Below are 12993 nucleotides of genomic sequence, written 5' to 3' on the forward strand. Positions count from 1 at the left end.
CCCCAAGTCCTTGGCTCCCTGAGACCTAGATGCGAATCGGGCATCCTCATTCAGAAATTCATCCTCCACCCCCCGACCCGAGGAATTTAAATTTTCAAAGCTTTGCAAAGTACACAAGGTGAGAAGCTGCGCTCACCAGTTTCCTTGACACCATTTCGACGCGGAGTGACCTCAACCTGGGACACAGAGGGAAGGGCGGCTGCAAGGGAGTGGGCCAGGTCGGAGCCGCTGGCGTGGCCTGGGGCGCCGGAGATCCCGGGGTGACCAAGACTCCTGGGTGGCCGGAGGCACCTGGGACTGCAGACTGGTGGGGCTGCCAGGTTTCCGGGAATGGAGGGGTTGTGGCGGGGGAGCCGGGCTTGCGGTAGCGAAACAGGTGCCTGCCGCGGCGACCGCGGGCTATGCGCCCCCGCACTTGACCCTGCAGCACAGGGCTTGGCGCGGGTCGGCGGAGCCGGGTCTGCGCCGGCCCGCCCCCGCTCCGCTCCCCTCCCCGCAGCCGGCGCGCCGTTCCGGGGCGTGTCCTCGGCCGCCCGGCTTCTATATAGCGGCCGGCGCTCCCCGGACCGCCCAGATGCGAGCGCGGCAGCTATTCCACGCTGAGGGCCAGCCCTTGCCAGCCCCGCTCCTACAGCCTCGCTCAGCTCGCTGCCGCCCAGTCCCCGCGCCCCGCGGCCGGACGAGCATCCGGCCCCCGCGGCGGGCGCCATGCTGCGGGCACGCCCCGCGCTCTGGGCTGCGGCTCTGACCGCGCTGGCGTTGCTCCGCGGACCGCCGGCGGCACGAGCCGGGGCGGGCACGGCGGGCGCCGGCCCTGTGGTGCGCTGCGAGCCGTGCGACGCGCGTGCCCTTGCCCAGTGCGCGCCGCCGCCCCCCTCGCCCCCGTGCGCCGAGCTGGTGCGCGAGCCAGGCTGCGGTTGCTGTCTCACTTGCGCGCTGCGCGAGGGTCAGCCTTGCGGCGTCTACACCGAGCGCTGTGGCTCCGGCCTCCGCTGCCAGCCGCCGCCTGGCGATCCGCGCCCGCTACACGCGTTGTTGGACGGCCGCGGGCTCTGCGCCAACGCCAGCGCCGTCGGCCGCCTGAGCCCGTACCTGCTGCCCGCGCCAGGTGAGCTGCCCGCGCCAGATGCGCTGCCAAAGCGCACCCCTGGGCCAAGGTCAGAGGTGGTGCCTCCGCCCCAAGGGTTGTACATGGGAAAGCCGAAGCCTCAAGACGCGAGGGCACTCGCCGGAGGTACCCTCCCCGACCGGCCTTCTACTCTCTTGTTCTTTGAGTTGCGCGTTCTTGTAAATTGTAAAACTCTTTCGGCGAAAACGGATTATAGATTCCCTGGGAAGAGAGGGAGCAGATTTGGAGGTTAGTGGTCAATGGAGAGGTCCTGGACAGAGGAGATTCTCCGGCCATTCATGCAGGAGCCGCGCGGAAATGTGGGCGTGTACTGTGCGTCCCAATTCCGACTTGGGTTTCCCACGAACTAAGAACGAATGTGTCCGCGCAGACGATTCTTGCGGACCTAGAGGTGCAGGGGACGGGACCGGGTGCATTTGGACCGGGAATGTGGGCAGGCACGTTGTAGGAAATGGTACCTGGCTTTAAAAGTACTAAGATATGCACAGACCACAGTTTGCAAAGCAGTGTCCCGTCCAGGGGTGTCCCAAAACTAGGGAAGTGGGAACCGGGTATATCTTCTGCAGTCGGACAACCTGACGTTCAGAAAAAAGTGACTCTGGAGGTGGCAGGTGTTCCTCTAACTTTGAAGCATGCTTAGCCAGCCTCAGTCCTGTGAGTGACGAAGTTTCCACATCGCTGAAGGCTAGGAGAAAAAGCCCCCACCTCCAACCTCCAGCTGGACAAAGCACAGGAGGCTAGCCTCCGCCCGCCCCAACATCCCTGGCTAGAAGGATGGAAGTCCCCTTCTAATTTCCCTCCGTGCAGGTTTCCTCTCCCAGGTGAGGCTATTTCCTTTCCAAAACTAGTGAAAAGGTAAAATTACAACTGCCTAAACCATATACTGGCTATAGTAGACTGTTAGAATTCCTGGATGTGTTTGACACTCAGGGCAGTTGGGTCATTTGCTGTGTGAGTACTTCACTGTTACTGTGCATTTTTGGAAATTCAAAAAGTGATCTTAGAAGTTGTTACAGATATCGTTTGGGGCCAGACTTTAATAGGCATTATGATTATTGTCATAGGATCTCCATAGTATAGGTTGATGTAGTTCATTAAAAAATTACAAAAAGATCTAAGTGACTTCTCAAATTCACTTGAGCGGGGAGAAGTAAATTTAAGTCACAGTCAAAAGTTTAAGACAATTATCTGTGGCTTAAATGGAAGGGGTTTCTCTTTGTGCTTGTCAGCAGGCCTTAGAAAGAAACCAAAAGAAATTACTCAAGAGTTCTTGAAAAAGAAATGCAAATATATTCATTTACATATTCTTAGCATTCCCCTTTGGCCCAGTACTCCCTGAAAAGAGAAAACTAAGATGAAAGGAAATTGGAACCAAATTTAAAACTTACTGTATCAGATCTGAGCTGGATGAATTTGTGCTTTCCCAGACACTAGACCCTTTGGGAAATTTGCCACTTCTCTTCAAGGAACCGTTTCTCTTCTTGGGTGAGGAAATCAAAACCAGAGGGAATGGGGACTTCTCCAAACACCTTGGTGAGCATACCTGTCCAAAGAGCCTCCTGAAGAGAGCAGAGCTTCTGTAACAGAGCAGAGTATCTTTCAACCCTACTCAACCCTCCAGAAGCATTCTCCAAGCTAGAGCAAGGCATTTGCTCCTCAGAGCCCAGAGCCAGAAGCCTTGGCGGGCTTCCAGGAGGGTGAGCAGGCTGCCATCTCGATGGGTGTGTTCTCAGGAGGGTAGAGAACAGGTCAGCTGCAGCGGTACACTTGGCACCTCAGGTGTAGTAGACGCGGGCTCATGTAGTGAACTGAGCCCCACCTGGGAGGATAGCCTCAGGGCACTGCTTGTCAGAGTAAAACCATCCTATGACAGTGTCGTGGCTGCATAGAACCAGACAAAAGGAAGGGGCCCTCTACTGGCCCTTCTCCCTTAACATCCCAGGTTCATCCAGGAAAAGAAATGGGCAGAGCATCCTGGCTCCACATCAGCTGTACATTTAGTCCGAGTCCTTGACATTCCAGTGACATTGTGGACATTCCAATGCCCATAGCAAGTGTGCCTGCATTAGCTTGGTTACAATCAGAGATCTGCAGGAAGGCTTCCTTTTCAAAGTGAAGCTCTTTGGCACAGAGGGTTGTAAGCCTTGAGAGATGGAAATGTCCTTGTCCCCTCTGCTCCTGTGCAAAGGGGGTAGAAAGGACTCATCCAGGACAGTGCCCCAGGATGCAAAAGGTCTGTGTAGCTTTCCTGAGTGTTCCAGACCCTACCTGGACAGTGAGTAAGAAATGCAGCCGTGAACACCATATGGAACACTACCAGACAGGCCTCCTGAGTCCAGGTGCCTGAGGTAAAGCTGCTTTGCAGAGAATTCAGTTTCTCCATCGGAGCCCTTTACCTGGTACCGCTTAGGACAGGCTGGAATCAGAATCCCTGGAGCTTGCTGACTCCCAGGTGCCGCCATCACCCCAGTGCTTCTGATGCAGCAAGTCTAGGTGGGGCAAAGATTCGCTTGTCCACAAGTCCCACACCCAGGAGGCCCGCTCTGAAGTAGCCCTACCGGATTTCTGAATGGGCCTGAGCCTTCACTGACTCAGGTCTGCCCCATCCTGGTGGAGGGTGAGAGATATGGGAAAGCTGAGAGCATGAAAAGCATTTTCTTGAGCAGCACATATGTTGTAGAAGCACATCACATTTAATTTTTAAAAGATGACTTCTTGAGGCCAAGGGAGTACCATTCACCACTAATATTATGGAATAATACTTTACTGCGGTGTTTTTTCTAAACTTATTTGGAATTGTTGAATCACGTTTCCGTGTGGATCAGACTTGATCAAAATGGTAAGATTTTGAAAAGACGGTCATTAAATATCAATGACCGTCAAGTCTGTGCCTCCTTGTGTCCTTCAAGGAAATGGCAGTGAGTCAGAAGAAGAGCACAGCGTGGGGAGCACGGAGAACCAGGCTCTCCCCACCACACGCCGGGTGCCCGACTCCAAATCCCACCTTGCCCACACCAAGATGGATGTCATCAGGAAAGGTCATGCCAAGGACAGCCAGCGCTACAAGATTGACTACGAGTCTCAGAGCACAGACACCCAGAACTTCTCCTCCGAGTCCAAGCATGAGACAGAATACGTGAGAGCTTTTCCTCTTGCTGATGTGGGGGTGGGGCCACCTGGCCTGGGTATCCAGAGATCACAGGGTCACCATTGACTCAAGAGTCCAGCAGTTACTCTGGTGGTCCTGCTGATGCACCGAACAGCTGTGAGCCCCTCCTACAGAAGGGATATTGACCCTCCCCTATGGCAGAGATCCCATAAGAATCAGTGTACTGCTCTTCAGACCTCTGCTGGGCAGAGCAGTGTTCTCACAAAGCTGGCCTCTTTTTGTTCACTTGGCGTCTGAGTGTCCTGGCCTGTGTGTCCCTGTCCCAGTTCTGTAGCTTGCCCTGGGGAACCATGAGAGAGATAGGGGGCTGTGGTTGGCATCTGCACAGGAACAGTGACAATTAAATCAGACAAAAGATACTCGAGGAGCACATGGTCAGTTCCCTGGGTGTTATGGGGTTTTATCAGACACAGAGTTCCCAGGTAACCCGTGCCTCCCCAGGGACCCTGCCGCCGGGAAATGGAGGACACACTGAACAACCTCAAGTTCCTGAACACACTCAGCCCCAGGGCCATCCACATTCCCAACTGTGACAAGAAGGGCTTCTACAAGAAAAAGCAGGTGAGCACCATCCAAGCAACTTGCTCCTATCCCTCCTCCACTGATATGGACGAGGGAACAGGCTTCCACCTGAGTCCTCGGCTGCAGCCCCTCCTCCTGCCCCTGCACCCCGCCCCCACCACATCCAAGACCTGAGGGGCTTCACATGAATGTCTTCTCACTGTCTGTGACTCCTTCCCAACCCACAAGCAGTGTAAGGCCTCCTGGGACCCCTTTACTAGCCATAGAGGGACCAGGACATGTTAGCATTGCACCATGGAGGGACATTTTTTATCAGCAATTGGAGAGAATTCCCAAGAAGCCTGATGTGATGTCCTATGGCAGGAAGCTTCTTCTGAGGTCCCATGTCAGACCCTTGTACGCCCATGCCTTCCTGATGGTGCCCAGCTGTACAGGATCAGACACGTGGGAGATGTGTTCATTTGAAGGCATAGGGAGCACACCTGTGTAGATCTCAGATCATGTTCTAACAGCATCTCAACTGAATTTTTAGTGGGACAACTCCTACCACAGTATCTACAGAATTAATCACAGAACAGCACCGCCATGTTCAAAGTGGTGGTAGTGGCCTTGATCAGAGGGCCCCATCCTGTTCAGTGATCCCTGAACAGGTCTCTTTGGCCTTTTTGTATATTTCTATTAATCACTTATTCAGCAGACTTACCCTGAGAAGCTACCACATACACAGGGGCATTGTCATGCCTCCCCCATTCAGCAGATAGACTTTGCAGGGCCAACAGGGTCTAGTGTCCACTCCTGTGAGACCCTGAGGGACACAAAACCACCAGGTCCCCTCACTTTGGGGGGCACTCACATCCACCCATCACGGCCCCAGACACACGCGGTGCACACAAGGCCTTGATCAGTTGTGCTTTCTGAGGGTAGCAGGGACTGCGCTGGGAAGCCATCCTGGGTGCTGACCACCTGCCCCATTGATAGGACCCCCAAGGTGGGGCCTCCCCAGGGCTCATTTAATTTGTGTTCTGCCTGCAGTGCCGCCCTTCCAAGGGCAGGAAGCGGGGTTTCTGCTGGTGTGTGGATAAGTACGGGCAGCCCCTCCCGGCCTTCAGCATGAAGGGGAAAGGGGACGTGCACTGCCTCAGCACGGAGAGCAAGTAGACTGTGGCCACGTAAGTGCTGGGGACTGGCAGGGATCCACGGGGACACAGGACCTGGCCCTGGTGGGAGGGGACACCTGTAGACCCCAGGGGCTGGTGACCCAGCAGCTGCACTGGCCTGGAGGACAGTCCCACACACAAGACAGAGCTCTCAATCTGCCCAGACAAGAACAGGAAAGAGGGTCTGTGGCCAGGTTGTCTAAGAAACACGTCGCATGCATGCTCCCACTAGGCTCTTCTGTCCATGGGATTTTCCAGGCAAGAATACTGGAATCGGTTGCCATTTCCTTCTCCAGGGAACCTTCCTAACCCAGGGAACGAACCCACGTCTCTTGCATTTATTTCCTGCATCACAGGTGGATTCTTCCCACTGCACACCTGGGAGGAGACACTTCGCTTCATTTTAAAGAACTTACAAGACTTAAACATTCTTACACATGCAGTGTAAGATTTCCAAAGTGAAGCTTTCCTCCATGAGCCTCATGGTTCATTTAATTACACATGTAAATTGTTTTCATCCAAAAGCACTTGTTGAAAGAATGAGTTTCTAAAAGATGGTAGCATTTTTTTTTCTGATAAAATACATTACAGCTATCCTGAGTCAATGACTAGTAATCATTTTAATATAAAGTTTACTTAAATCGAATATGAATGGAGACGGGAATGGCAACCCACTCCAGTATTCTTGCCTGAGAAATCCCATGGACAGAAGAGCCTGGCGGGCTATACTCCATGGGATCACAAGAGTTGGACATGATTTGCTGACCAAACCACCAGCACCACCAAACATAAAATTGGCCTTGTCCTAATTATACTTTGTTTGGTGACACTCTTAAGAGCCACAGAAAAATCAGATCAATAAGATGAAAGTGTATCTGATTGTAGTATAAAATACCGCTTTTAATGAAAGATCTTATCAAAGATTAGTTAGTATCGCTTAAAGCCCATGAGTCATACTTAACACTGCACTATCAGAACAAAACTCCTCAAGCAACAGGTACCAGCCCCAGGTTTTAGCAAGGATGGGGACAATGAACATATTTTTGGTTTAACTTTTTGTTGAACTTTTGTTTTCAGGCTTTATGAAAGGTATTTCCTTTGCAAACTAGTGACTGGTTTTGACTTGTGATTTCCTTGATTTTTGAGCAAGTTCATTAATAAATGAATCATTTTCTTTAAAAAAAATCTAATATGAAAATGAAATTTCAAACCATTGTGTGAAAGAATAAAATCATATTTCATTTTGTTTTCATAACTGAGAGCCCCTGGGAGAAAAAAAGATAAATATATTTCATGGTCTCAAGATGAATTTAAGTAAACAGAAGAAACTGTCATTTTTAGTGATCAGTTCTGTTTCCTTGCAAGTTAAAAAAAATAATTGTAATTTTAGGGCAACTATGTTAGTGGACATCATGGGCATCTCATGGAGTTCTCTGCTTCATTAAAAAGTGCAGAGTGAGCCCCTGCTCTACCAAATGTGTGGGTGTCATGCCTGATTATCCCAGGGTGGGCGTTGAGCTCTTTTGATTTGGGGGAGATTTATTTCAACACATTCCTTTTTCTTTCTGTTTTAGTTAATGTGGAGCTCAAATATGCCTTATTTTGCACAAAAGACTGCCAAGGACATGATCAGCAGCTGGCTACAGCCTCGACTTCTATTTCTTTTTGTGGTGAATTGATTTTTTTTTTTAAACCAAAGTTTAGAAAGAAATGTTTGAAATGCCTAGTTTTCTTCCACATGGTGAACCTGGCATCTTTCCACTTTCCAGTAGTCAGTGAAACGCAGTTTGATTTTTCTCGTTGCTTCCTATAAAAATACTTGTAAGCTCAAGCACGGTGCAGCCGTAGCTCACACTGCCCTGGGACCCTCCCCACCTGTTCACCACAGCCAACCCTCCACTTCATGCCTTAGCAACGGGTGTTGCTCATGTAGACTCGCTTAGTCTCCACTTGTAAGACGAGACAAGGCCTCATCAAGAAGAGGAACGCCCTGTCCTTTAATGCCTGCTCATCCCGACACACCCACCTGGAGCTACCGGGGCCACGGTCCCTGGACCAAGAAGATATTTTGTATCTTCAAGGGGCCTGCACTGCTTGGAAACAAGTGGAAAGAATCAAGTGGAATCTTGTTTGAAAAAAAAAAAAATGACAAGAATGTTCTAGGGAACTCTGGAAACCGACAAAGGCGGGGATTTCTGACCCTTCTTTGTCAGGCAGCTTTATGAAGACGCGGGCTTTGCTGAAGCCCCATGGGGCAAGGGGGCAGGGCAACAGCCAGAGGCATCACAAGTAATATCCTGACTCTCCAGGTGACTGCGGAAAACAGTGTTTTCCCACTCAGCCATTTAAGAGCAAGTTTATTCTTGAGGATAAGCTCCTTGAAGGCAAAAAAGGTTTCTTTTCATCTCTCCCCTTTTGTCCTCCTTGGCACAGTATAAAAAATAATCCTCCTATATAACCTGGAAGACGAGTGGCTTGTTGGGGAGCCGGTCAGGGACACTGGGAGCACAGAGAATCGCCCTTGCTTGGTGCACTTGGACTTCCTCCTTTTCTTTCTAAGTCACAAGTACACACAGAGTACCCTCTTCCTGACTGTTCACAGTATATACGTCATCGTCCAAATATGATAGCACCTATACTAGATAATCCTAGATGAGTTGTAAGCGTTGCTAGAGAATATAAACACAGCCACGACCGAAGGAGGGGGCTTGTGCACGAGGCTCAGCCACTCTCCCAGGGGGCGCCCTCCCAAGTCTGCAGAAGAGCGGGGAGGGGTCCCTGGCCACCCCCCTGCAGCCTCTGGTTGGATCCACACTGTACACAGCCCTCCTGGAGAACACAAAGGGATCTCAAAGATGTTCCGCCTACCTATTAGCTTTCCTTTATTTTTTTAATTAAGTTTTTGAGAAAAAAAAAAGTATTTTTGAAAAGTTTGTCTTGCAATGTATTTATAAATAGTAAATAAAATTTTTACCATAAAGAAATCCCCCTTCCTCCAGTTTTTGTGTTACTAACAAACAGGAGGGCAATGGTGTTCCGGCTGTACTTGGAACTTTCCAACTTTCCCTGCTTGCGTCTCTAGCAAGAGAACCCAAGGAGCCACCCCAGGGTTTTGCTGGTACCCATGGGGGCGCTGGGTCATGTCTGCAGTGCCTCTGATTCTAAGAGGCCAGCTTGTTGACCTGAGTGGCCACCTGACCCTTGTGGCCTTTAGATTGTGTCCCCTGTTGTCCTGTCTGTCACCACTCTGGGCAGCCTTCCTGGCTGAGCAGGAGAAGGCATGGAACACTCTGGAGCATTCAGCCGCACATCTTTTCCTGTGATCCGCTCAGCCAACCCCTCTCTGGTCTGGAGAAGGGAGTGGATGAGGCCAGAAAGGGAGAGAAACCCCAGGAGACACTGGGTGGGGTTCCAGGGTCTCCGTCCCCTCTCCGCAGCCTTGGAACAGTTGCCCCTTGTCACAGAGCCTCTTCAGGCAAAGTTCTGAGCCTGTGACTTCCGGGCATCAAAGGATGAAATGCACATCAAGGAATCTCCTGTTTAGAACCGTAACTGACCTGTTAGTACAACATCTAGGGTGGGCCCTGCACCACAGAGTCCAAGGACCTGCCCAGGTCCCCAGGACCACCTCCCACACCCCTGGTGCCGAGCACCCACTGAGCTCCCTGCTCATCACACACAGCCTGAATTTCTCATCAGGCCTCTTACCAGTTTGTTACCAGCTTGGGTCCTTGGACTCCGTAATCAATAGAAACTGGTAAGAGGCCTGATGAGAAATTCAGGCTGTGTGTGATGAGCAGGGAGCTCAGTGGGTGCTCAGCACCAGGGGTGTGGGAGGTGGTCCTGGGGACCTGGGCAGGAACCTGGCAGGCCCTTTGGAGCAACTATGAGCTGTGAGCTGCCCAGGATGCTGACTCTATGAGCCCTCTGGGCTTGTCTTCCTGGAAGCCCCCAAATCATGTGCCCTTTCTTATCCTTATTCTCCACCTCCTTCCACACCTGTGGTCACCTTTTGTTCCAAATGCTCTCCTGCCACGTCCAGTAAGCACGTGAATTGCACTCACCTGGTTCTGCCCCATACCTTCCCTTCCTCGGTCACCTAGGTAGACCTTCCACCCTCAGGCTTCAGCTTTCACCAGCCCTGAGTGCAGGTCCCCAGCCACCACCCCCAAGGGCACAAGGAGATGAGTGATGGAGCTCTCTACTCACCGAGGCCAAGGCCAAGTGGTTGCTATGACAACACCTTTGCCAGGATTCAACCAGAAAATGAACACACTAGGTAAATCTCAGTCACTGATGCTGACATGGGTGTCATGAAACAGGGCTTCTCTGATGAGGCAACCTGTCCAGAGTCATTTTCTTACGTGGTCCAAACTGGAACCAACCAAACTTGTACAGAAACTTAGCAGAAAGGCCTAATTGGAATGTGCCCAGAGACCACTAGGACATTTTAAACTGAAATAACCTCTGTAGAAAGGAATATTATGCCACTACTAAAATGTTTTTGATGTTAACAAGACATAAAAATGCTCATGGTGAGGGAAAGGAAAAGCATAATGCAATTACATTATGTATACACACACACACAACTGAAGGGAAATACACCCAGATGGTAACCTGGTTATACTTTGAATGCAGATAATCTTATTTTGTTTCGATTTCATTACAATTTCAACAACTTCCATAGTGAACATGAATGAATTCCTTTTATTTACCAAAGTCTCCTGCTGGGGTGTGGGCTAGGGGCGGCCCACTGCCCAGGAAGGCATCTGTTCCCAAAGTTGGGGGTGAGGTCTCTGCCCCCATGGCCATCTCAGGCTCCCACTCCCACAACCCCAGCCCAGCCACACCCACAGCATTGAGAATGGCCTGGCCTCCTCTCCCAGCCCCACATTCCACCTGTCATGTTGTCCACGTTTTCTATCCTAGAACCGTCTGTATGCAGAGAACAAAACACAGGATCACTGCTCTTGTAGAGAAACATAGTAAATGAGACAAAGCAAGTGGGCCGTGCTGCTGGTGGGGAGTGCGTGCAGGGGAGCACGGGGGAGGAGTAAGGTCCAAGGCATCATTGCTGCTGGTGTCCCTTCCCTTTGTTACCAGCTTGGGTCCTTGGACTCCGTAATCAATAGAGGCCTGATGAGAAATTCAGGCTGGGGCTCCTGCTGCAGCACCAGGGCTTGAGAGCAAGTAATAAGGGTCCTTGCTGCCTTCCTGAGATGGGTCAGAGGAGTGGGTGCGCCTGCCCTTTGAATGGGATAAGGTTAGGGGCCGATAGGCGGGCTGGAGGGGTGGCTTAGTTGGTCCGGCCACCCCCTTGGTGTGCAGGGATCATGCGCAGTCCCCCACTTTTGCTCCCAGAACCTCAGAAATGGCAGTTGGGTTTTGGCCTTTTTGTACTCTGTTCAGTCACTCAGTCATTTCTGACTCTTTGTGACCCCATGGACTGTAGCACGCCAGGCTTACCTGTCCTTCACCATCTCCCGGAGCTTGCTCAAACTCATGTCCATTAAGTTGTTGATGACATCCAACCATCTCATCCTCTGTCGTCCCCTTCTCCTCCTGCCTTCATGCTTTCCCAGCTTCAGGGTCTTTTCCAATGAGTCAGCTCTTCGCATCAGGTGCCAAAGTATTGAAGCTTCACTTCAGCATCAGTCCTTCCAATTCAGGATTGATTTCCTTTAGTATTGACTGGTTTGATCTCCTTGCAGTTCAAGGAACCCTCCAGTCTTCTCCAGCACCACAGTTCAAAGGCATCAATTCTTCAACGCTCAGCCTTCTTTATGGTCCAACTCTCACACTCGTACATGACTACTGGAAAAACCATATCTTTGACTAGACAAACCTTTGTTTTCAAAGTGATGTCTCTGGTTTTTAGTATGCTAAGTTTGTCATAGCTTTTCTTCAAGGAGCAAGTGTCTTTTAATGTTATGGCTGCAGTCACCATCTGCAGTGATCTGGAGCCCAGGGAAATAAAGTCTGTCCCTATTTCCATTTTTTCCCATCTATTTGCCATGGGGTGATGGAACTGGATGCCATGATCTTAGTTTTTTGAAATGTTGAAAGTTAAGCCAGCTTTTTCACTCTCCTCTTTCACCTTCATCAAGAGGCTCTTTAGTTCCTCTTCACTTTCTGCCGTTAGTGTGATATCATCTTCATATCTGAGGTTATTGATATTTCCCCTGGCAATCTCGGTTCCAGCTTGTGATTCATCTTTAATTTCTTTTAAAGCTATTTTGTAGTTTTCAGAATGCAAATTTTGTATTTCTTTTGTTAAATATACTACTAAGTATTTTATTCTTGTTGATACTATTGTGAGTGAAATTTTCTTAATTTCATTTTTTGATTATTGCAAGCAATTAATTTTTATATACTGACTCTGTATCATTTATTAGTTCTAATAATCTTTTAGTGGATTCCTTAGAATTTTTAATGTATAAGATCAAGTCATCTTCAAACAGACACAACTCTACTTCTTCCAATATCTAGATGCCTTATATTTCTTTCTCTTGCCTAACTTACCTGACTAGCACCTCCAGCACAATGTAAGCAAAGTCATGAGTACAGACATACTTGTCTTGTTTCTGACTTTAGGGGAAAAGCATATAGACTTTCACCATTAACCATGATGTCAGCTGTGGTGTTTTCCAAGATGCCTTTTGTCCGCTTGAAGAAGTTTCCTTCTGTTCCTAGCTGGTCGAGAGTTTTTATCATGAAAGGATGTTAGATATTATCAAATACTTTTTCTGAGCATATTGAGATGATCTGTGGCGGTGGGGGGGTATTTTATTTGTACGGTTTATTACATTAGTTGATTTTAGGATGTTAAAACAACCATGCCTTCCTGAGGTAAATCCCACTTGATTATGGTGAATGATTATTCTAACATGTTGCTGGACTTAGTTTGCTAGTATTTTGTTGAGAATTTTTCTGCCCATAGTCACAGGAGATTTGGGGCTGTAGTTTTCTTTTCTTGTGATGTCTTTGTCTGGAGTGAAATCAAGGTAAAACTTTTA

General features: G+C 49.7%; 1 protein-coding gene across 2 annotated transcripts; it reads left to right on the top strand.

The window, feature by feature from the left end:
• Positions 1–590: 590 nt before the first annotated feature.
• On the top strand, positions 591–8654 carry IGFBP3 (insulin like growth factor binding protein 3). 2 transcript variants are annotated; one of them, XM_040259794.1, is made up of 5 exons: positions 591–1126; positions 4039–4265; positions 4740–4859; positions 5853–5989; positions 7552–8654. In XM_040259794.1, the coding sequence occupies exons 1-4, from the start codon at positions 709–711 to the stop codon at positions 5976–5978; spliced, it is 891 nt and encodes a 296-aa protein (XP_040115728.1). In that variant the 5' UTR covers positions 591–708; the 3' UTR covers positions 5979–5989; positions 7552–8654. The 2 variants fall into 2 exon arrangements, with proteins under 2 accessions (XP_040115728.1, XP_040115729.1); XM_040259795.1 differs by having other exon boundaries at positions 591–1108.
• The last annotated feature ends 4339 nt before the right edge of the window (positions 8655–12993 follow it).

This window comes from Oryx dammah, unplaced genomic scaffold (genome assembly GCF_014754425.2).
Source record: "Oryx dammah isolate SB20612 unplaced genomic scaffold, SCBI_Odam_1.1 HiC_scaffold_18, whole genome shotgun sequence".
Taxonomy (NCBI): Eukaryota; Metazoa; Chordata; class Mammalia; order Artiodactyla; family Bovidae; genus Oryx; species Oryx dammah.